Below are 24,537 nucleotides of genomic sequence, written 5' to 3'. Positions count from 1 at the left end.
TAGAAGTCCCATTTATGACCTTATCTTCATGAAACCTGTTCAAAATGTTTATCTTGATGGTTCCTAGGCCAAGTTTGAAACTGGGTCATATGGTGTCAAAATCCAGGTCACCCAGTCAAATCAAAGGAAAAGCGTGTCAACACTCTTGTTCATTTGATGTGCATGAAGCTTGTTCATGAATGTTTGTCTGCATAAAATCTCGTGTGAATTTTTATCTAGGTCATGGTCGAAAACTAGGTCACCAGGGCAAATAAAAAATAAGCTTGTTTACACCTTACAGCACATTTTTGATTCAATCTTCATTAAGTGTGGTCAGAATGTTTGTTATCTTAAAACCTGAATGCAAATCAATTTATACATTAAGGTTGTGTAGATCTACTAAATGTTACTTCAACGTACATATATATCACACTATAAGCACGATAAGGGAGAAAGTACTGCATGTATGTATATTTGATACTGCACTTAAAAATAATTTCTAACAACTTAAGGAAATATTCACTTAATTTATCTTTTGTAACTCCGACTGTATCATTTAAATTTTTCCAGTTATAGTCTGCTTTAACTATTATATATGATTCAGCAAGAATCTAACAACTCTAAAATCTATGCCCTTTTTTAAAAGAATCGAATTCCCCGCCGAACTATGGTTGCATGATTGAAAATTAAACAAACTAAAACGCTTGGATATACTGTGATACTATGCCATTTCTCTAATTCAGTGTCTTGTATTTCTCTGTAGTTTCATCGAATGCAATTAGAAGACACTGCTGCGATTTGGATTTCTCCACTGAATGCAGAGAACGGCTGACAAAATATGGTATAGTTGTTTTAATAGACTTCGGGTTTATCCATTCTATTCAGGTATTAATTTGCCCAAAAATGCAAAGAACATTCTTTTACCACATGTTTGACGTCGTGGGAGTGTAATAAAGCCATTAAATAAAAATGATAATACACTAATGTAATAAAGCTTTGACGCCGACTTCATTTTTAGTAATAGTAGACGTTGGTCAAATTGACTTTTTATATAGTAAAATAAAGTTAAGTTTTTGATGTTTCGACAGGAAAAAGCTAATATGTGATAAAATAATAAAACATTTGTGACTTTCCACATTGAATTTATTAAACTCGTTGAATAAAAGTGATAAAATGCTCGACATAGCCTTGCATTTTATTGTTTTATTCAACTCGTTTAATAAATTCAGTATGAAAAGACGCTCATTTAATATTCTCTGTGTAACTACTATAGGTTCCTAAAACTTTATGCAAACTTCCAGTGACTTTCTTTCCAAATCAGGTACAGTTGAACCAGAAAAAAGTCTGGAAGTATGGTAAATGTAGAAACATGTAGTAATATCAAAGGCTCATGAAAATTTTGTTTGCATTGTAGATGTCACGAAGTACTCAAAGTGATCTGTTGTGACCAGTCATTGTCCGGCGTCAAACGTCGTGCGTCATCCGCCAAAATGTGCCTTGTTAACACTTTGGAGGCAGTTACCTAATCTTTATTTAACTTGGCCAAAATGATTGTCTTGATAATCTCTAAGTAAAATTTTAAACTAGGTTATTTCGAGCCAAAAACTAGGTCACCTTGTCTAATGAAAGGAAAAACTTGTAAACACTCCACAGGCCACATATATGGCCCTATCTTAATGAAACTTGGTCAGAATATTTCTCTTTATTATTTTTACAACCAGTTAGAAATTTGGTCATGTGGGGTCAAGAGCTAGGTTAGCTTGAAAGAAAATCTTGTTAACACTGTAGAGACAACATTTTAGTTTGAAACTTGATAATTGGTCAGAATGTTTATCTCTAGTTCAATTTTAAAACTCGTATGGTATCAAAACCTTAGTCAGTAGGTCAAATCAAAGGAAAACCCTGTTAAAACTCTAGAAACCACAGTTTAACTTTGGAATACATAGGAATAACTCAATGTTTTTCCTGATGATGTCTAGTTCAAGGTTGAATCTGGGTCGGATGTGGTTAAAAAGTAGGTTACCCGTCAGATAAAAGGAAAAGCTTGTTAAAAATTTATAGTTCACATTTATGACCTTATCTTCATGAAACTTTGTCAGAATGTTTATCTAGATGATTTCTAGGCCAAGTTCGAATGGGTCATGTGGGACCAAAAACTAGGACACCCGCTCAAAAATAAAGGAAAATCATGTTATCAATGTAGGAGCCATATTTATGACAATATCTTGGTCAGAATGTTTATCTTAATTATTCCTAGGCCAAGTTCGAAACTAGGACATGTGGGGCCAACAACTAGGTCACTCGCTTAAATCAAAGGAAAAGCTTGTTAATACTGTTGAGGCCACACTACTGACCCTATCTTCATGAAACCTAGTCAGAATGTTTTTCTCAATAATTCCAAGTCTGATTTTGAATCTGGTTGATGTGGATTAAAAAACTAGGTCACTCGCTGATATCAAAGGAAAAGCTTGTTAACACTTTATAGGCCACATTTATAATCCTATCGTCATGAAACTCGGTCGTCAGAATGTTTATCTTGATGATCCTTAGGACAAACTTGAAATTCGGTCATATGGATTAAAAAAGGTCTGCATCTCAAATCAAAGGAACGCTTGTTAAAATTCTAGAGGCCATATTTTTATAACCCTATCTTAATGGCAGTGGATCATTAAGTTCAAGCTGGGTCATTGTCAAAAACTAGATCACGTGCTGAGATCACATGTAAAGCTTGTTAACACTCTAGAGGCCACACTTATGATCCTATCTTCATGAAACTTGATCCGAATGTTTATCCTGATAATATCTATGCTAAGTTGGAATCTAGATCACGTGCGGTAAAAGACTAGCTCACACGGTCTAAACAAAGGAAATGCCTTTTAACATTCTAGATGCCCAATTACTCAGGTGAGTGATACGGGGTTATCATGACCCTCTTGAGTTTTGGATTATTTTCGAAGTAAAAGATCATATTGCCCTAGGAACGAAAGCACTTGAACATTAACCTCTGGAGAATGTCACAAGCACGAGTACAAGATATTGAATATGATCAGGCTGACATAAAAGCTCATGTGTTCATCCAAAAACAAGCATGAATGAAAACTACACATGTATTAAGAAAGCTGACGAACGTTACGTATTGCATTTACTTCATAGCTGGAGTATACAAAACAGATAGTTTAAAGAATGTTCTTCCATTTTGTTCATGTAAAGTTACATTACAAAAGGAATTGACTTTAGCTTTCAGACCTATCCGTTTACTGCACGTAGGAAGCAATGGCTACACGAAGAATACTGCCAATTTCAGAATAGCGTGCCGTTTAAGTGTTTGCATCATGTACACACATTTAGTCACTGACTGATACCGAGCGGCTAATTTTGTAACCGTCATTTACATAAACTCCGCCCAAGACGCCAGTCAAGTTAAACTGAAAAGTCTGTCATATGATAAATGTATTTATGGTTTTTAAAATGGATGATATTACAGCTTTTAGCCGTATCTAAGACTCAGTTTCAAAACAAACATTTTTTTTTACGTGCACTCGGACTAATGACTTTATGTCTGTAAAACTGAACTTGATTAAGGTCGCATTCTTCCGATCATTTCACGTATACATTATAAGTATTTTTTTTCCTGTCATCGATGTACATCGATTTCCTTGTGACAAGTCGATAAAAAATAATGAGTATTTTTATCGCTTGGTCAGGGATCTAAGTTAACAATTATAGTAAATCATAGCCTGATGGGCATTAAAAATTATATATTTAATTTAAACATAAATGCCCTGTTTACATACATTACTCAAGTTATAAAGGTAATAGCTCTAAGCATTTCTGTGTGTTTGTTAATCCAACAAACAATTCTGAAGACATGCTTAAATTAGCTGGAATCTTTTTTCTTCGTACATTGAACATGTATTTAGGTCCTACTTATCAACGATTTAACTTCCGGTCATGTAGACGTTGTACATGAAGTTAAAAACCTTAAGTGCTGGGCTCCTTCATTCAGCTTTAATAGCAAATTGAAACTTGATTCGGTATTCATGACTAAGTAAGTCTTCTTGCCAAGAAACTTGCTCACGACGGAAATTTATTTTCTTGGGTTTTACGACAGATTTCAACAGTTCTTTTTTGAAGTCAGGTGGTTAGTTTACCTAATTAACCATCTCTCCTGGGAAGAACCAGTACTAGACCCTCGTCTCCGTAAGAAACTGCCAATTTTTTTACTCGCATAAAGGAATATGGTCGGTAGGAGGGCTCGAACTCGTGCCACCACCCCAATCAGTGAGAGGTTCAAGACAACGACTAACCACTCGACTACGGGAGCAGTTAAACGATGGATGGGTACTACAATTCGGATTCTAGAAATCACACGGCAGAAGTCGACATAGAACTCTCAAGTTAAGTAAGGGCGATGGAATCGACTGACAGCTTAGTTTTATCTCTACTTTTTTCCGTTTGACTTGAGTATTCATGACATCGCATACTACATGTCTTCTGCATTCAGTAATAATTTGACGGATTTCTATGAAATAATGTATATTTCTTGATATTGAAAACTTTTCCAATGAAATTCTAATCGATGTCGATCCTTTGCTTTGGTATTTTACAGATTATGTCGCAAAAACTGTGGTAGTAAAATTGCACCTCTATGTTCACAGCGTTTGTAAAAGGCGATCTTGCTTATAGTTTGCCTGTTACAAATACTAGTTTTTACGGCCGTACCATCTGACCATGATATGCATTTAATCAGAATCACATGTGCTTTTGTTAGTTTAAAATCATAACTATAATTTTCCTATCGTAAGCTTGTCTGACTTCGACAGTTCTCGGCGTCAAACTTGGAAAGATCATAATAAACAGCATCAAGGCAACCTAGATTAACCCACTTGAAACCTGGAAAACTGGATGTGGTAATCAGACTCAGATGAAGGGATAATTATAGTGACCACATCACTTTGTATTTTTTTTACCGACAATCGGATTACAACGCATCGTAGGAAAAGAATGTCTATTATAATAGTTTTTTTTTAAATGGCTACGTGTTTATCTGCACCATTTAGTAATTTTTGAAGCAAAAATAAAAAATATGCAAAGCCTGCACGCGATTTACTCGGTCGCCCGTTGCGCACTTTACAGAATTGTCCGATACACATGTGTAGAAGAAAGGAATTACTGAACAAGACTTAGTGCTATAATATAACAGTGACCTGAAAGCATGTTCAATAGAGTGAAAGCTTTTTATTACAAAATCTAGTGATCCTGGGTTTTCTATCCTCTGTATGACAAGAACGAAGTGCAACAAGCTGCGCTCTTAACCCTTACCCTGCTAAATTTCTATAATGAACTTTTCCATCTTTCAGTTTGGACAGTACCATTAACTGTTAAAAGGGGAGCTTACAAAAAAGATACTGACTGAATGGCGAACAGTGCAGACCATGATCAGACTGTACGGACGTGCAGGCTAATCTTGGTCTGCACTGGTCGCAAAGGCAGAAGCACTTGCCACTATCAGGCTAAAGGTTGAAATAGAAGAAAGGCATTATACATACATGCACTAGGTATTACCAGACGTTCACGATTCTAGGGACAAAACTTTCAGTTGGTTTTTTTTGACAAGATACTGCATGTAGTTTCAATAAATATTGCCGAATTTGCTTTCTCACAATTGAAAGCAAAATCGGTAAACGAACCTTATAGTTCAATGTGGAATACAACATCGATAATAAGCGGTATTTTCCGCATTTGAAACAAATCCATGACCGGCATCCGTGGATATAAAACGAAGACTTGATACATCAATTTAAAAAAAATACGTGAAACCAGCCGTGTTGTATTTCGTCGAGAGTTGCTATAAATACAATTATATATATATATACATATACATGTACAGTCTATGAAATAAACAAACGTGTGGACGGATCCAAACGGAAGGGGACGAAGCATTTTATAGAGATTTTTCGACGGCAAAATACAATACATATCTGTAGCTCTGACCAACCTTTAAACCGGGCAAGTCTATTTTATAAGTACAACAACACTGTTGACCCAGTTAAACGAGCTGTAGGTATATATTGTAATGATAATGCATGATTATCCTGAAATAAACTCCCGTGATATTTCACTTTTGTAGCTAACACTTGCTTTCCACTGCGACCGATAGAAATATACGTTTGGGCGGAGCAAACTACAGACGTCATCAAATTATCCTCTCACTGATCATTAGAGTGACAGCTACGTCATTTACTACCTGCCTTTGATGTAAACGCCCATTCGGCGAGATTTTCTGAAATTTTCAGTAAATCCAGTATGTGTACAGAGATGGAAATGTCGAGTTTAAGTCAAATATTGTCGCCACTTAGCTCATAACTGAACTCACTCAGTTTGTTGTTAGTACAATGCGAGCGTGTTTTGTTTCTCTGGCTTAATTAGTTTTTTTTTCTACTAGAATCATTAGTGAAAGGTTTCTCCTTGGGTGTATTGTGACTGGCTTGTTCGCATTGTGCGCTTGACATCGTTGCGATGCAATTAAAATCACGTATGTCAATAGAATGTGTTTCACTTTGAGATGATATCACATTGAAACAGTTTTATCTGCCATTTCAGAATTGCAATTTCATACGTTTTGAAAACGTATTATGAGAAGACCGCCTCTGGCGGGCGAACTGCATCCGCAAACTTTGTCCGAAGCATATCTTCTTCGCGCATGGAGGGATTTTGATGTAACTTGGTACTAATGTTCACCATCATGAGACGGAATGTCATACGCAAGAACGAGGTCCCTAGGTCTAAGGTCACACGAAACTTGATCTGTTGCATTCTGATAATCTATAAATTTTCTCGACTGTTTCATTTGACCACATCTATAGGCAGCCAGGGCAACAAAGATAGAGAAGCATTTAAACTACTTATTCTGAAGAGCCACTGGATGGATCTTTACCAAACATGGTATGTAGCATTCATGGATGGCCTTTTCTCAGTGTCCGAATGGATTTTGTTTAGATGCATTCAATGGCGTCAAACCTATAAATAGAAAAAAACATTTTCCAAACCACGCTTGGTCAGAAGTAACCTTGTCTGACCTACATGTATCTTGTCTATACTACCTATCGGGTAAAGAAAAGGTTATCTGGGTACGACATCACTTTAATTATTTTCCTAGGAAAAAGATAAGCTACACGTACGCATATTGATGTCTTAATTTCAGTTATATAGTGTATGAGCGATTTCTATTTTACACTATTAAAATAATACCCACGGTATGCAAGAACAATGGTCTAACTTAACTGTCTGATTAACAGGTATTTCCCAACCCTCGGACCAGCGTGGATTAAAATCCCCGCTAGTGCTCAGTTTCTCATTTTACGCTGCATCTCAGGCTTGCAAACATGCAATCATATAAGACCTTTATATTTTCAAACTTGTTCAAATGTCTCACTTAATTGCATTGAATTGCCACAAAAGCTACATATAGAAATGCCGAAAACAACTTGATGGATTTTCTGCAGGAATGGCTAAAAGCATCCCATTGCAGACACTCCTAAAATTTGATTGAATGGTTTTGCTCGACTGATTGATAGTTACCAGAGCTCAAAATTGGAAAGCCTTAAAATGACTTTTCTCAAGAACTACATGATGTATTTTGACCAAACTTGCTCTGTAGCATCTTAATTAAGGAAATATTGCTCTCGAATGTATTAAATGGTTTCCTCTGGCTGCATTTAATTGCGACAAGAGCTAAAGATTGAAAACCTTGCCTTTTTATTAGCTCACATGTCACAAAGTGACAAGGTGAGCTTTTATGATCATGCAGCGTCCGTCGTCCGTCCGTGCGTGCGTGCGTCCGTCCGTCCGTAAACTTTTGCTTGTGACCACTCTAGAGGTCACATTTTTCATGGGATCTTTATGAAAGTTGGTCTGAATAATCATCTTGATGATATCTAGGTCAAATTTGAAACTGGGTTACGTGCGGTCCAAAACTAGGTTAGTAGGTCTAAAAATAGAAACACCTTGTGACATCTCTAGAGGCCATACTTTTCAATGGATCTTCATGAAAATTAGTCAGAGTGTTCACCATGATGATATCTAGGTCAGATTTGAAAATGGGTCACGTGCCGTCAAAAACTAGGTCAGTAGGTTAAATAATAAAAAAGACATTGGGACCTCTCTAGAGGCCATATTTTATACGGGATCTGTATGAAAGTTGTTATGAATGTTTACCTTAATGATATCTGCGTCAAGTTCAAAACTGGGTCAACTGTGATAAAAAACTAGGTCAGTAGGTCTAAAAATAGAAAAACCTTGTGACCTCTCTAGAGGTCATACTTTTCAATGGATATTCATGAAAATTGGTCAGAATGTTTACCTTGATAATATCTAGATCAAGTTTGTAGCTGGGTTACATGCCTTAAAAACTAGGCCAGTAGGTCAAATAATAAGAAAACCTTGTGACCACTCTAGAGGTCACATTTTTCATGGGATCTTTATGAAAGTTGGTCTGAATGTTCATCTTGAAAATATCTTGGTCAAGTTTGAAACTAAGCCACATGCTGTCAAAAACTAGGTCAGTAGTTCAAATAATAAAAATCCTTGTGACATCTCTATAGGCCAAATATTTCATGGGATCCATATGAAAGTTGGTCTGAATGTTCATCTTGATGATATCTAGGTCAAGTTTGAAACTAGGTCATCTGCGGTTAAAAACTAGGTCATTAGGTCTAAAATTAGAAAAACCTTTGTGACCTCGCTAGAGGCCATATTTTTTAAAGGATCTTCATGAATAATGGTCTGAATTTTAACCTTGATGATATCTAGGTAAAGGTTGAAATTGGGTCACATGCGGTCAAAAACTAGGTCAATAGGTTTAAAAATAGAAAAACCTTGTGACCTCTCTAGAGGCCATATTTTTCATGAGATTTTCATGAAAGTTGGTGAGAATGTTCACCTTGATGATATCTAGATCAGGTTGAAAACTGGGTCACGTGCCTTTAAAAAACTAGGTCATTAGGTCATATAATAGAAAAACCTTGTGACCTTTCTAGAGGCCATTTTTTCCAATGGATCTTCATGAAAATTGGTCAGAATTTTTATCTTGATGATATCTAGGTCAAGTTCAAAACTGGGTCATATTAGCTCAAAAACTAGGTCACTATGTCAAATAATAGAAAAAACGACGTCATTCTCAGTTCAAAACTGGGTCATGTGGGGACAGGTGAGCGATTCAGGACCATCATGGTCCTCTTGTTTCAAAATTATTTATAGATTTTTGAAATAAAATATGTCTATGAATAATGTTTTTTTATTATTTATTTGAAAAACAGAATATAGCATGGTAATCATACCTTGATATCTGCTTCCATAAATTGTTCAGGTTTTCATAGGATTCTGATTTTTGCCTAATTTTTTGTTTGTTTTGTTTTGTTGCTGAGTACAGCTGTTTATTTATTACACTACTATCTTTGTGGCAATTAACCTCGATAGTGCTTTGTACCTGAAATTGATTGATTGACTAGTTCCAATGCCGGTGGCTATAAAACTGGTATATACATGTAGGCAGAATATGAGGTATTTCATTACGTGTAGTTCCTCTGTGATCTGACTACTGAGAATAATTCAAACTGTTATGCAGTTCTAAATCATGGAATTATATGGAAGTTTGTGTAAACTAGATTTAAGTTACTTCTGCTTTCCTCTGGCGTGTGAAATTGCAGTATTTAAGTGAGTAATCTTTAACAGAAAGAAGGTGTGAACATTCATGATCAGTCAATAGCTAAATGACAACCATATCCTAAATAAACATATTTGAGCTGTATAATTCAAGTGAGCGATCCAAGGACATTATGACCCTCTTGTTTTATATTAGGGAAGAGCAAAAGTGATAAATGTACTCGAGGTTGATTAACGTTTACTTGGACGAAAATGATCATCACCAAATTATATAATGAAAACGTTGTGTCAAAGTGTAGTAAAGTTTTAGGTCTCTATAATTCAAGGATACGAATGAAATGGTATTACGATGAACCATGTCTAGACTTTTACTTAAACAGTTTTCTTAAACTCCAGCGAGAATAACAGCACATTAATTTTGTTTCCTGTAATTATATCTAGTGCTAGGACGGCGTGATATTCCAGTGAGGCAGCACTATAAAGTTGGGCAATGTGCTCACTGCTACAAGTAGACACCGTCGTTTATATGACAGAAAAAATGTTGAAAAAGACGTTAAACCCGAACACACACACACTACTTTAACTACTTTTTCAGGAGGGTTTAGGTTCAAGCCACACTAGGACCAAACTTTTTTTCATTATATTTCTTTTATCTTGTAAGATAAGCTGTTTTTTTTTCAAGACTTATTATCATTGATTTGTTGTACAAAAGCGGATTTTTTTCCATTTGATTAGCCATTTCTTGCTGAAATGTTGGTAGGTTTTACTTCTGCCCTATGTTTTTTTAGCCATTATTTTTTTCAGTGTTGGAGCTTAATTTCTGTCAGATTAAATCCTTTTACTTGAGGCTCCCTAGAAAAACAATTGTTATAGACATTTTTTATTTCGTGTTTTATAATTGTTATGCAATACTTCGGTGTTTCTTTTAGCAAAATATTTGGTATAATGAATTACGTGCGATTGTTTGCGCAGTGGTTATCACTTTGAAATTTGTCTTCAGGAAATAACATAAATTATACAAAATTAAAAAAAAAAAAAAAAAAAAAAAAAAAAAAACAGAAAGAAAATAAAACTCATCAACTGCACTTGAATTATGTATAAATTTAGATAAAACAGATTTTAAGATATCCAAAATTGAATCAAAGGTATCCGTAAATCATTTTATGATATCAATATATTAGGGATGGAAACGAATAGCATTTTTGGTATTCGAATATTCGTTCAAACTTTCGAACGAATATTCGAACATTCGGTCATCAACTGATTACTAAAACAGTTCCAAACTATGTGTTTATCATATCCTAATCAGCGGCACGCACAAATACTACTTTTGTTTACACCGGAAATGATTCAGATATTGACGACTTAAAACTGACTAATCGTCACTTACTCATTTTTTTTTTTATTTATTCATTTTTTTTTTTTTTTTTTTTTTTTGTAATATGACATATTTGTAATCTGCCTTCGTTTAGATTTAATTTATGAGTTTAATTTCTTACAATGATGTAGCCCGTGTGTACATGTAAGTAAAGTTCGCTCCACAATCGTTACATGTATCTGACTTTTTAAATTATTTTATCCTACCCTCATATAAGATATACCACAATATCGGTCTGCCTAATAAACTTTGCTTTATCTAGTCAGTGTCAAGATATCACTTTTGCGGGAACTTTTGAAGTCAGTTATTTTATCAAAATTTTAGATATTTGGTGTGTAACATCATCTAGCGGTCATCTACCAAAAGTGTCCAAATTATTTCCCTAGGGTCAAATATGGTCCCACCCCGGGGGTCACATGGTTTAATTGTACAATGTATAGACTTATATAGGGAAAAACTTTTAAAATCTTTTTGTCCTAACCTACAACAATTATATTTGGGCCTTATATATAGTTTTGAGTAGCTAGATATACCTTGACATGAGTTGACCTTGATCTTGACCTAATGACCTACTTTCACATTCTGTAGCTACAGCGCTCAAATTTGGACTACATGCATAGGTTTGTGTACCGAAATAAACTTTGACCTTGACATTGACCTAGTGACCTTCTTTCACTTTTAGTTTTGACCATATGCATAGTTTTTGTGTTCCGAAATGAAATTTTACCTTGTTTTTGACCTCATGACCTACTTTCACTTTTCTCAAGCTACATCCTTCAAATTTGTACCACGTGCATAGTTTTGTGTACCGAGATGAACTTTGACCTTGCGATTGACCTATTGACCTACTTTCACATTTCTGTTGCTACAGCCTTCAAATTTGGACCATATGCAAAAGTTTGTATACAGAAATATACTTTGACCTTGACATTGACCTAGTGACCTACTTTCACATTTTTCAAGGTACAGGCTTCGAATTTGGTCCACATACCTAGTTTTGTGTTCGGAAATAAAATTTGACCTTGATTTTGACCTAGTGACCTACTTTCACAATTCTTAAGCTACAGCCTTCATATTTTGACCACATGCATAGTTTGGTGTACCGAAATAAACCTTGACCTTCAAAGTGACCTAGTGACCTACTTTCACATTTCTCAAATTTAAAGCACATGCATAATTTTGTGTACAGAAATGAACTCTGACCTTAAAATTGATCTAGTGACCTACTTTCACATTTCTCAAGCTACAACTTAAAATTCGGACTACATGCATGGACAACATGCACAGTGTTGTGTACCGAAATGAACTTTGACCTTGATTTTGACCTTGATCTAGGTTTGAAAATTGGATCATCAAAAATGGCTCAATGGTGGGCGCCAAGATCACTCTGTGATCTCTTGTTATTTTTGTCTTTTTGCAGTTTTTGTGTTATACAGGCTCCATAACCTCAGATCCTCTTTCCAGTTTCCAGTTTGTTTAGTTCAGCCCATTGTTTTCTCGTTTAGGGCGAACCCATCATTTCAACTGGGGACAATACGCTGCTTTTCACTGAATTGGACACAAGTGTATCATTGAAGGTTGCATGTGCACCGCTGTATGAACACGTCTGCGGATGTCTCTAAATTTTGTTTGTACTTGTAGTATGTTTAATGTTGAGTTCTGCTCAAACTAGGGCTAGAGGGCGTAGACGGTAGCATGCATTTCCACTACTGTCCATGAACAGGCTCTATCAAACTGAGCTTGCAGCATTTTCATTTTTGTCGTGTTGAGCGACTTGTGGAGTTTCCACCTTGTCTATTTTAAGGTGTGGCAGGGGACACACAGTATTTAAGCGAACGTTGTATAATCTAATGGCTTTCATTCTGGCAGTTGGTTTCTCATTATGAATATCCACTCGTCAGTAGCATCCTGGCATGGTCCTTAATTTGTTCAAATGCTTTAGCTTGGTTCCTTTTAGCATTGTTATAAGGTCCGGTACCACATTTGTTAATTTGGGGAGTGTAGCCTCTTTTAGAGGATACAACAAATTGTAAATATATTTTTTTTTCTCAGGAACAGCTTGACGGATCGTCATAACATTTGGTCATTTTCAGATCATCTTCCAAGTTTCTTCAAACGGGTGCGCTTGTCCCCTTTTATGGGCAACAACAGCTGGAACCAGAAATATATTTAAACGACTTCTTCTCATGAACCGCTGTGTTGATTTTCAATAGTCTTTATTTTTAGCATAAATATTAGGTCCTCTCAATTTATTTTTGAAATTGTGGCGCTTGGTCCTTTTCATGGACCGCAAGAGTTAAAATTAGAAATACCTAACACTGCTTCTTCTGATGTACCGTTTGACTAATCTTCATCAGACTAGATCTTTATCATCATTATAATGCTCTCTCCTAAATTCGTTTCGAATTGGGGTACATGGCCGCCCCTTTTAAGGGCAATTATAGCTAAATAAGAAATACCTTTTAACAACTGCAACTTCTTCTCATGAACCGCTTGATGCATCTTCATTAAACTTAGTCTGTATTACATTATAAGGTCCTCTCCCAGTTTAATGTAAATAGGGTCATTTGGCCCCTTTTAGAGACCGCTAGATGCAAAAATGAACCATTTCATAAAGACCTAGTCTGTTCAGATTGTCATTTGTGTTTTTACTGAAGAGCCATATAGTGTCTGAACTGTTTCTCATCTGTTACACTAATATATGTCTTTACCTTCTACTCTCTGTGGAAACTTTCATTATCTCGAGTATATGACCGTCCTCTTCAAGCCTATCTTTCCTGTTTAAGCTCTAAAAACACAAGTGAGCGATCTAGGGCCATGATGACACTCTTGTTTGTTTTGTTATTATATATCAAAACCTATCTATTGTCAAAAATGCTTTTTTGTAATCATATATTTGCTTACACATGCATTGTTTATTTCATTTCTCACTCTGAACAGATGATTAGATTCAGTGTTTCACAGAAAAGCATTTCTGATAAGTTGAAACTGAAATTGAATATGGATAAATGTTATGTATACAATATAAAATGGGTGCTGATATTTTTTTCTTCAGATGATAACTTCTGCAAAACAGTGTTAAACAGAAGCTTCCAAAAGTTATCACACGAACTTGATCCATATTCACTATTAGGCTGGTGTTGTATCAAGGGATATCTTACATACCAACAAGAGCATGATATCCAGGTATATACTTTTATCTCTATATTAACATGTTTATAACTTCAGGTTATGGTACTTGGAATGTAGTACATTCTAGCATAAAACTGCTGTTATTGTCCCTTTTCGGGGGTGTTTTAACAGGAGAGAAAACGTGTGTTAACAGAGAGATTCTCGCGCTCACGTGCTGTTATAACACCTTTTTATATATCCATGTTCCGTGGCAAAGCGTAAACGCATTACGGCCCCAAAACGGATAATTCAAAATGAAATGACGTCAACGCGACAAAACAACGTAGACTTTACCGCGCATTTCATGGAAATTCAATGACATTGAGGGACAATATATTAATTCACCTGTTTATTACGCGTTTTCTGCTAGAATAGCGTTAGCGCATGTTCTTTTCGTGTTATAACATCTTCAGAATCCCTCGGGATTCTGCAGATGTTATAACACGAAAAAACATGCGTTATCCCTACAGTCAAACCTGTCTATAAAGACCACCCTTAGGAGAGCCAAAATGTGGTCTTAATTGGCAGGTGGTCTTTATTCACAGGCTAAATTGCACTGTAAATGTTAAAATGGGAAACAAAAAATGTGGTCTTTAGAACCAGGTGGTCTCTGTTCAGAGGTGGTCTTTAACACACGTTTGACTGTATGCCATAAAAGGTCTTTCTTAAGGTTATATAAAATGTACTGCAAAACTATATTGTCTATGATTTATAATTAATATTAATAATGAAATAGATAAACTAATGTCAGCACAAAAAAGTAAAGAAATACAAATGTACGTACATTACAATTTTTGTATTGGGAATTTATAGAGGGACGCGGCCTTTACTTCTTGAGTTGTTTTAAATGTCTCCTCCTACACACACGTCCCCTAACTTAAAAATTCTATCAGATCATTTCATCATTTAGTAAGCAGAACAATGGAGAGTTTGCACTTTTGATTTCAGGAACAGACAAACTCTAACAAGACTAGAGAACTTCTCAAGGCGGTTAGTTCTAGAGGAGCAATTGGATATAAAGAAATGAAACGTTGGTTGTTTACACATCACGTGTATCTTTTTCAATATTTGGGTAAACAGGAGGCTGAACTTGAAAAGATGATAATGGCGGTGAAGGAACTAGAAGAGAGAAACAGACAAGCTAGGTCACAAAAGTCTGTCACACCTTTGCAGACAGGTATGTCCGATAAGTTTAAAAAGGCTTGAACACTTTAGACAATTGTCGCATGGTTTTGACATCGATTCAAAGTTTATGATACTTTACAGCTCTTTATTTGGTCGAGTGTTTGATTTTTGTCAGTTTAAAGATGGTTGACTATGCTTCGTCCGTACCCGGGCCGCTGGTTTAGGAGTCAACGACCTTAACCACTCGGCAACTCCAACCAAATACTTAAGCAAAATCACTAAGTGACAAGAGGTTTGAATCATTTTCTGTAGGCCAAATCTCTCACCAAAATTTGTATGGTGAGGTTTTTGCTTTACTTCTGAAGGATGATCTCAATTGCTATCAAGAAAACATGACCAGAATCATTTCAGTTGACTAATAAAAGATGATAATACACTGTTTGTAAACAAAACCAAATTATCGTCCAGCCTAAATATCGGTTCTCTCTATTTCTATAGTAACCTTAAAACGACTTAGGTATATCTTCTATTATTATAATACTTTTCCTTAAGTACAATAATGATAATTCAAATAAAAACCCTTTTAAATTTCATTTTTCAATAGATGTACGTTTATTTCTTAGCGGGACCTCTAAGATATACTGCTGTTGTGTCAGAAACAACAGCAACAACAACAACAACAAATATAAGCAATAGAAATACGACTGTGGCTTGAACTGATAAAGAGTATGTTAGTAATAGGTTAGGTGGCGGTCAATAATTTATTGTTAAAGTCGGGGGTCATTATTTTATAGGGGTTGCCAGTGTTTTATAGAAAGGGGTCATTATTCTATATGAAATAATGACCGGGGGTCATTATTCTATATGAAATAATGACCGGGGGTCATTATTCTATGGGGGTCAGTTTACAACGTTACACCGGCATGGGGCTGAGCTATTTTACCCTACGGCTTTATGAAAAACTTTAAAACTGCTGGTTCGATTTCAAAATGCTTTAACAGCAGTGTTAATTTGGTGACGCTCTATTAAATTCTATCAAATTAGCATGTCTGTTAAAAATGCTGTCAGTTGTCGGGGCTAGTTATGCCAATATGTAAAAAATCTTCCCCCAAACCGCTAGCCAGATTTCAAATATTTTTTTCAGCAATGTTTTGGGGTAATCTTCTACCCCCTTCAAGTCATGTTCATTAGTTAAAACATGACTGCCCAGGATAGAGATAGTTTTCTCTGTATGACTCGATATATGTTAGGCTGGTCATTTTAACTTTTTGGGTTGAACTAATTCCGACCTTAACTTTTTGTCGTGGAATAAGTAGTATGTAAGGAAAGGAAACACGTGGAAAGTCTACACATTTTTGAGATTCTTAAGAAGATCTAACACGTATTGTGGTTGTACAGTGGGCCCTATGCTATATTGTTCTACTATTCGTGTACTACCGTATTTCAGTTCTATGTGTTTTACATTGAGATGTTAAACTGCGACTGGTTTTTTATTGTTGGTCCGCGTAATTTGCATGTAGAGGAGGGTGATTCCACACTCATTCCTTTATTTTTGCATTGACCGAAAAGACAAAGAGAACCATTTAAAGCCAAAAAATAGTTCTTTTCTTAAAGCGACTAACCTACACATCGTGGTGTCAGATTTTAAAAAATGAAACTATAGGCCTAGCTTTATTCACCTATATGCTGAATATTCGATGTTCTTACAATGTTTTTAGTTCATCAAATTCTATTGAAAATCGTTGTTTTCCTGATATAGCTATTTAAAATAAAAACATTCGTCTACAATTTCTGATACGGGTTTCCCGGTGGTTTATAAGAAAAACGGAATTCCCATCAGCAAACATCACGTGATTTTCTAAAGAGCGCACACGTATAGGTATATGAAGACAAAACGAGTTAGTAAATCTAGTTCTAACATGTTCACAAAAATTATTTCTTGCATACCAGACGGGAATTTCCGGTATCTGTACCGGCGCTGGAAAAATCCATCTTACACCCCGGGGTGTTAGATGACTCTCGTGCTGTAAATGATGTATTACGAACTACATAATTTATATATAGAAGATTTAGGCCTATGTAGTAATTTATATTTTATTTAAAAACGGAATAAAACTTCAATACCTTGACAGTTCCTGATTCTTTGGTTTCGTTGGTTCCTGATAGTATATTTCTCGATTCAAATCACGTTATTTTATCAAAAGTTCATACCGTTACGCTGCAACTGATAAAACAAAACCGGAACTAAACAGTGTTGTTTGTTTTGAAACGTCATGACGTCTTTCCTGTTTACGGACGTTGGTTTCCAGCGCTTTGTTTAAATACATTGGTTATAGGTGCAAATGGAAATATCCGGCTCTCGGGTAACTGTTTAGGCGGTATCTCGGCAGGGAGCCTCGTTACCGCCTTAACAGTTACCCTCGAGGCCGGATATTCCCATCTGCACCTACAACCAGTGAAAGAATCTTATAATGGCACAACTGACACGTAATTATGTATAAATACACTCCAGCTTTAATATGATCTAATGTTTTTTTAAGCTTTCCTGTGATATTTTTAAACCTGTACGGGTTAGTTTTATAACTATCTTACACTTCACTTTAATACAAAAACATTGCCCGGCCATAATTCTAGGATTGATTGATTTATAGGCACTTCCTATTTTATACGATAATAAGAAACAAAACAATAAATTAGAAACCAGATAAAAACAAATTTACACAAAGTATGTAATGCAAACTGAAAAAAATGGAGATTAAACTCCCGACGAAAAGGTATAATAGAAATACAGTAACCGCTTGGCCAACGAGGAATCACTAACTACATTACTGAGCGCTCCTTATAGTTCGGTTTTGTGTGGCGAGCGATGTCTGTGTATTTTTAATAATGGAACGGTCCGTTATTTAGGTAGTGTTATTCGGTACGATTTAGTGGTTCTTACCTAAATAAGACAAAGTAAATCATGCTGACTTCCCTAATCGGTAGACGAGTATATAAATTGACCTATGAAACTACATGCGCACTTTTGATTTTCTGCCCACGTGATGATAGCATTGTCTAAAAATACTGTCGTTTTTCGTTCTATATTTATCAATGTTTACAAAATAAAACGTTGTAATGGTTTATAAAAGTACATTAAAAAACTGCAAAAAATCGAATGTTCCTGTAATTTTGGAATCTATAAACTGGTCAGCCATTATGTTCATGTAAATATATGAAACAGTGGTGGTATTTTGCCTTTCGGTGATAAATTATTTTAAAAATTACAATGCACAATGTGTTGGTTAGTCGCTTTAAGAAATAATCTGCCATGTTAGAACTGCAACTTTTTTTCTGGTTCAGGTGTAATCAGTCATTTTATATCGGGGAGTAATTGTACTTATTTACCCAAAATAAAACTTACTTTTGGGAAAACTCCAGGCAGTCTATAAACACTTATCTTCTTGAAACTGAAAAGACCTGCTTCCTTTCCTAATACCAATGCAATATCAATTTCAGGGAACATGTTTAAAGGTTGGTCACCTCAAACAATTGAGAGGTATTTCAAAGCGATCAGTATAATAACAGAGGATGAGTGCAGTGTCCTTCAGGTACATATTCTATTTTTTAAATACCGTAAATACAATCATGATAATTTTGCTGTGTATGGAATACATGGTTGTAATAGGTCTAAATTAAACATTTCAAACAATCGAGAAAAAGATGATTTAAGTTGTAATGCATGTATACCCTATGTTGAATTTACTCCGTAATGTGTGTATGAAAATATCACAGTCTAATGATGACGTCTGTACCCAAGTTACTCTATTACAACATGTTTCATTACAAAACAAATACTTTCATTGCATTTGTATGAAAAACTGTGTCGGAATAATTTGTATATTTGATATATTGATAACGTAACACATAAGCACTGATAGTGACTACTATTGCTATAATTATAATTGAATTGCTGTTAATAATCGGATTTGGATCAGTATGGTAAATTTGGATCCCAGCATCACACATTATGTTATATACAATAGAAAAAAGGGACCAACTATTTGTTAGAGGAAATACTCGTTGTAAAATAGAATGTACGAATTTGGACCAATCAGAAGCACGTTCTATAAATAGCACCAATCAAAGCGCACTTCTGCACGTTTGATTGGATATAAATAGATGTACGTATGACAGGAAATTCATGATTGATGTAGACAACTGTTAACCCGAGTGCCTTAATGGGAAAACTATCTAAGCTACGCTGCTAGGGTGGATAATTTATTAAAAAGAAGACTTTTCATCTTCATAGACTAAAGAAGAGTTGCAGAATTGTAACTAGATTTAGGGCTTTACAGGCATCGTATAGGAGTTGTACCTTAACGGAGCATCGGAAAGCTAAGACAGCTGTCTTTTATCAAGTCGTCTCGGAGAACATATGCCCTGCCCGAGGATTAAACTCACGACCCAACGATTGATAGATCTACGTTCTTCCCTTCCTGTTGAGCTAAGCGGGCAGTTATACCTAAATGGTAGTTGGATGATATATATTATAGTATATAGGCACTGAGTATCCAGGAGGCATGGCACAGCTTCAATAAAGAAGACATCGGCTGAACCTCTATGCGATAGGACTCTTACGTTGTTGATTCAAAGACATCGTCTGACTGTTTATTCAACAAAAGGACCAGTCAAGTATAGTGTCTCCAGCGTATAGGAGATTGAGCTGATTATCGTCAGTTGAAGGTTGATAGTTATACCTTATCACCCACATCATGTGACACAAGGTGCATAACTCTGACACTAATTTTTCAAGAATTATGCCCCCTTTTACTTAGAATTTAAGGTTAATTTTGATGCATTTTCACTATATCTCAGTTATTACAAAATGGATTTGATTCAAACTTAAAATAGATGTTTAATCTTATCACCCACATCATGTGACACAAGGTGCATAACTTTGACACCAATTTTTCATGAATTGTGCCCCCTTTTACTTAGAATTTAAGGTAACTTTGGCTAATATTTGAATGCTTCATTCTGATTGGCTAAGAGCCAAGGGGAAGTAACCTTTTTAAACTTTGTACCGAGTTACTTCCCCTTAAATTCCAAGAAGTCTATTTTTAGAAATTCTATTTTCAGATTTTGGGTTTTCCCAAATTTATGGCACAGTAGCGCGTGCAGCGTTCTTTTTTCATCCGGGTATGTTTGCCCGGTGCTGATGTAAATATCTCTCTTGTCAATTTTCAACATTTTTAGGTATCAAAACCCAAAATATTTTTGTCCCTTTTTGACCATAATTTTTTTTTTTTATATATATTGTATAGTGTCATTTGGCCTTACATAGTGAAGGGAGTTTTCATTGCGCATGCGTAACTTTTGTAGGGGATTTTCAATATTTTAGGTATTTTTCTAACTTTTTTTATTATTAGTCCTATGTAAAAAGTAAATACATTTATCTGTGGTAACATGTGTCGGTAAGACATTTTTTGTATTCATTTTTAGTGTATCTCTTATATTAGAGATTTTTATATTTACCTTATGGTTGCCATTCTTCTGTGACAAGACCTTATTGTGGGGGTATACGTCATTTCTGTGACAGTTCTAGTTTAAAACATAATTCAAGTCGTTTACGAATCATTGGTTTACAAATCATTAAGGCGAGGTAGTCAGATATATATATATAGGTCTCACCAGCTCTACGCTTTTAACAAAGGACGTTCTACATAGTTTGTCAGCTAGTCTATGACATAGTCATCTTAGTGATTGGATCCATTTCAATGCTCAAAAACGGAAGTCATAAGCACTTCCCTGGGTCATATAACTCGTAACTTGACAAACTGCATTTGGTCCTTTCTAGCTCACCCACGACTTTTTGTGATCACCCTGTTTACGTCGTCCGTGTCTGTTGGTGCCAAACATATATTCCCCTCTGAAATTTCTGTCAGAATACTCCAATTTTCTTTAGCATCATTGCATATACTTCTCTCAGATTTATTCAGTTGGTTCCACTTTGCTGCATCTAGAGGCCACCAGAGTGAAAAATGTAAAAACGTCCTAAAAATGTGTGTCCCCATGCACCATTGGATGGATCTTCACAAAACTTTGATTGTGGCATTCTTTTACGAGCTCTTTGCTATTTTGATTCATCTTGCTGCATTTAATAGCCATAAGAGCTTAAAATAGAAAAATCTACAAAACCATCGTCTCAAGAACCACATATTAAATGGAATTTTATAAAATTTGGTCTGTAACGGTCTGGGAATAACCTGACTCATGTTTTTGCTAAATAAAATAATATGTGTGGTTCCGGTTTCCCGACCGACCCTATTCTTTCCCGCCGACCCTAACTTTTTTTATTGTTATCAAAAAAAAAAAATCTAGTACCCACTTCCAGAGCTTTCGTTTGACCCGAGGTTCCGTGTTTTGACCCTCGAAAATCGAGAAAAATCGTATTTGCCCCACACAGAAAATGGAAAATGTCCCGTGCGTCTGCTTGACCCGCGGAAATTTTCTTTGAAGCGTCTCGAGTTCGAAAGTTCTGCCACTTGTCAATCAAAATCCCGGTGATTTTCAATATTGTTCGCCGCCACAAGCAGCGGAAGGATGGCAAGAGGCGGAGCGTCGTATATTGCATACAGATCACGTGACTGAACACACTGAGAACATGTTTTTTATCGGCTCGTAAAAATTACAAAATTAGCTCCTTCAATAAGGGAAATGCAAACGACAAATAATATATATGAATTTTAATGCCAAATATAATCACACGTGTATCAATTTAATTATCAAATATATAAATATATACTGAAAACCGCCATACGGCAGGTTAACTTTTAACAACATTAGCACTACATTATATCAACATCACGACAATTCAACACTGTTCATCTCTGAAACAGAGTTCATGACGCTACACAACTCGTCATCTCTGTGCCTAACAGAGTTCATGAACACATCATTTTATCACTGTATATCACAAGTTCATGTATTAATAATCCTTAACACCATCATTAGCACATGAATAAACACCGTTCATCTCTGATACAGAGTTCAAGATTGTATGAACACACACACATGTACATGTAATCCAAGAATGAATTTAATTAAAAACAAAATTGTATAAATATTTATGTAGACATAAGGTAATTAATAACTGTAAACGAAGGAAAAAAACATGACATAATTATTTGGCTGTAAGTTAGCGGCGGGTGGGAGGGTTTTTTCGAAAAAGAACGTGTGATCAGTTCGAAGACAAAAACGACAGTGAAGAAAAGGGTTAACTCTAAACAAAGGACTGGCCTCAAACTACGTCAAAAACCGCGGGGAAATACAGTCTAATGCGCCAAGAATAAACCAATCAAAAAGTACGTAACAAAAAGTAATTCGGAACTATGACCAATGAAATTTAATAACTCAAATATTATGGACTGGTTTATTCTAATTCTTATCAAGAAAGGTAATTACAGACAAGAGTAAGTAAACATGGGTAGCAAGACTTCTCACTCGCTAATTAAATATTTTAAAACTTAAAATAAACCAATTTCCTAAAGCTGCAAACGACAAATAATATATATGAATTTTAATGCCAAATATAATCACACGTGTATCAATTTAATTATCAAATATATAAATATATACTGAAAACCGCCAAATTACAGCCAAAACAAGCAAAACATAGGCAAATAAACATAAGGCAAACAACACAAATAAAAAAGGCAATAAAGGCAAAAAATTTAAGGCAAGCAAGCAAGACAAAGCAAACAAAGCCAAGGCAAATATGGTAAGGCAAACCATCGTATCAGAACAAAAGGAATGCATGTCATAAGCAAAAAAGTGGTTAAGATTTAATATAAGAATTAGGGATGGGAACGAATACTGAAATCAATATTCGAATATTCGGTTTGCCATATTCGAATATATTCGAATATTCGGTTAGTTTTAATGGAAGCTTTAAATTCTTATTAAGTGATCGGCATATACACAACGTATTCATTTGTTTAAAGCGTGGATCATCGCAAATAAGGCCAAAAAAATGTTTGTTTCGGGTAACCCGATCCTACATAGCGAAACCCGCCGATCCTAGCGTTTTTTTTTTCACGATTCTGTCAGTATAATCATGAACATATTTAACTAATTCAGTGTTTTAGCTTCAAAATGATACAAAAAAATCAAAACGATTAATTTAAACCGTCGCAATTTTGTCTAAAAATAGCAGGTCGTCCCATTTAAACACGTGACGCGCTGTTGTATTACCGCCGCCATTTTGAAAAATTTCAATCGGCGTGTAAAAATCGTCGTGTAAAATGCAACTTGCGGCAAGTAAGGCAGACTTAAACCTCCTTCAACATGAACTTGTGCATCAATCCTACGTTTTTCTTGATTTTAATTATTAACTACTTCAAAATTTAATTCGAATACGGCCGATTGCGGATGAAAACCGATTCTGCTGATGGTCTGAAACGTCGTACAAAATATTGTGAAAAGATCGACAATATCTATACAAGTTTGTTATTGTTTTCGAAAAAAAAAAATCTACAACTTGTTACATAAAACAGGCGCCAATAAAAATGAACAAAAGATGAAAAGATATCACATTTACGCCTAATACAAACTGTTAATCCGTAGCGATGACCCCAGGTAATTATGCATTGCAATTTTCTTGTTAATTGGACATCTTTTGACATGCATCTGACACATTGACGCCTGTTGCAAACTGTTAATAAGTAACGATAGCCCCTGCCAATTATGCATTGCTATTTTCTTGTTATTTGTTAATTAATCTTTTGATACGTGATAAACTAACATGACATGGTTTTATTCTGTAGAATTAGCATGCTCATATTGCCCAAAATCAAAGATACTTATTTTGTAAAAAAAAAATATACAATAATTTACGAATATTCGAATTTGATTTTCATATTCGAATATTCGACCGATTTTCGAATATTCGAATATTCGAACATTCGTTCCCATCCCTAAAAATAAGTCATCAGATTTGTATGAACAGCAATCTAGACTAGAAGAACAGATAACCAATCTAGAGTTACAGTCACTTAAAAATAATTTATTATTCTACGGATTTCCGGAAGGGAGCGCACCGGAGAATTGCGAAGCATTAGTCAAAGACATATGCAAAGAGTATTTGAAAATTGAGGATGCAGACTCCTTTACTTTCGAAAAAGTTCAGCGGCTGGGGAAACGGGCTGGCTCAAAAAATCGCCCCATTCTCGCGAGATTTC

The 24,537-nt window shown here is 35.3% G+C and overlaps 1 protein-coding gene across 1 annotated transcript in view; it reads left to right on the top strand.

The window, feature by feature from the left end:
* Positions 1-742: 742 nt before the first annotated feature.
* LOC128554771 (uncharacterized) overlaps positions 743-24,537 on the top strand; it is a gene marked incomplete at its 5' end in the record, with an annotated part of 47,648 nt that continues 23,853 nt past the window's right edge. Inside the window, 4 exons of the mRNA XM_053536078.1 lie at positions 743-820; positions 14,076-14,206; positions 15,140-15,368; positions 18,815-18,906. Coding sequence (XP_053392053.1) covers positions 743-820; positions 14,076-14,206; positions 15,140-15,368; positions 18,815-18,906 — 530 coding nt within the window. The remainder of the gene's footprint in view (positions 821-14,075; positions 14,207-15,139; positions 15,369-18,814; positions 18,907-24,537) is intronic.

Source organism: Mercenaria mercenaria, unplaced genomic scaffold, assembly GCF_021730395.1.
Source record: "Mercenaria mercenaria strain notata unplaced genomic scaffold, MADL_Memer_1 contig_733, whole genome shotgun sequence".
Lineage (NCBI taxonomy): Eukaryota > Metazoa > Mollusca > Bivalvia > Venerida > Veneridae > Mercenaria > Mercenaria mercenaria.
This window is presented reverse-complemented; position numbering and strand designations above follow the sequence as displayed.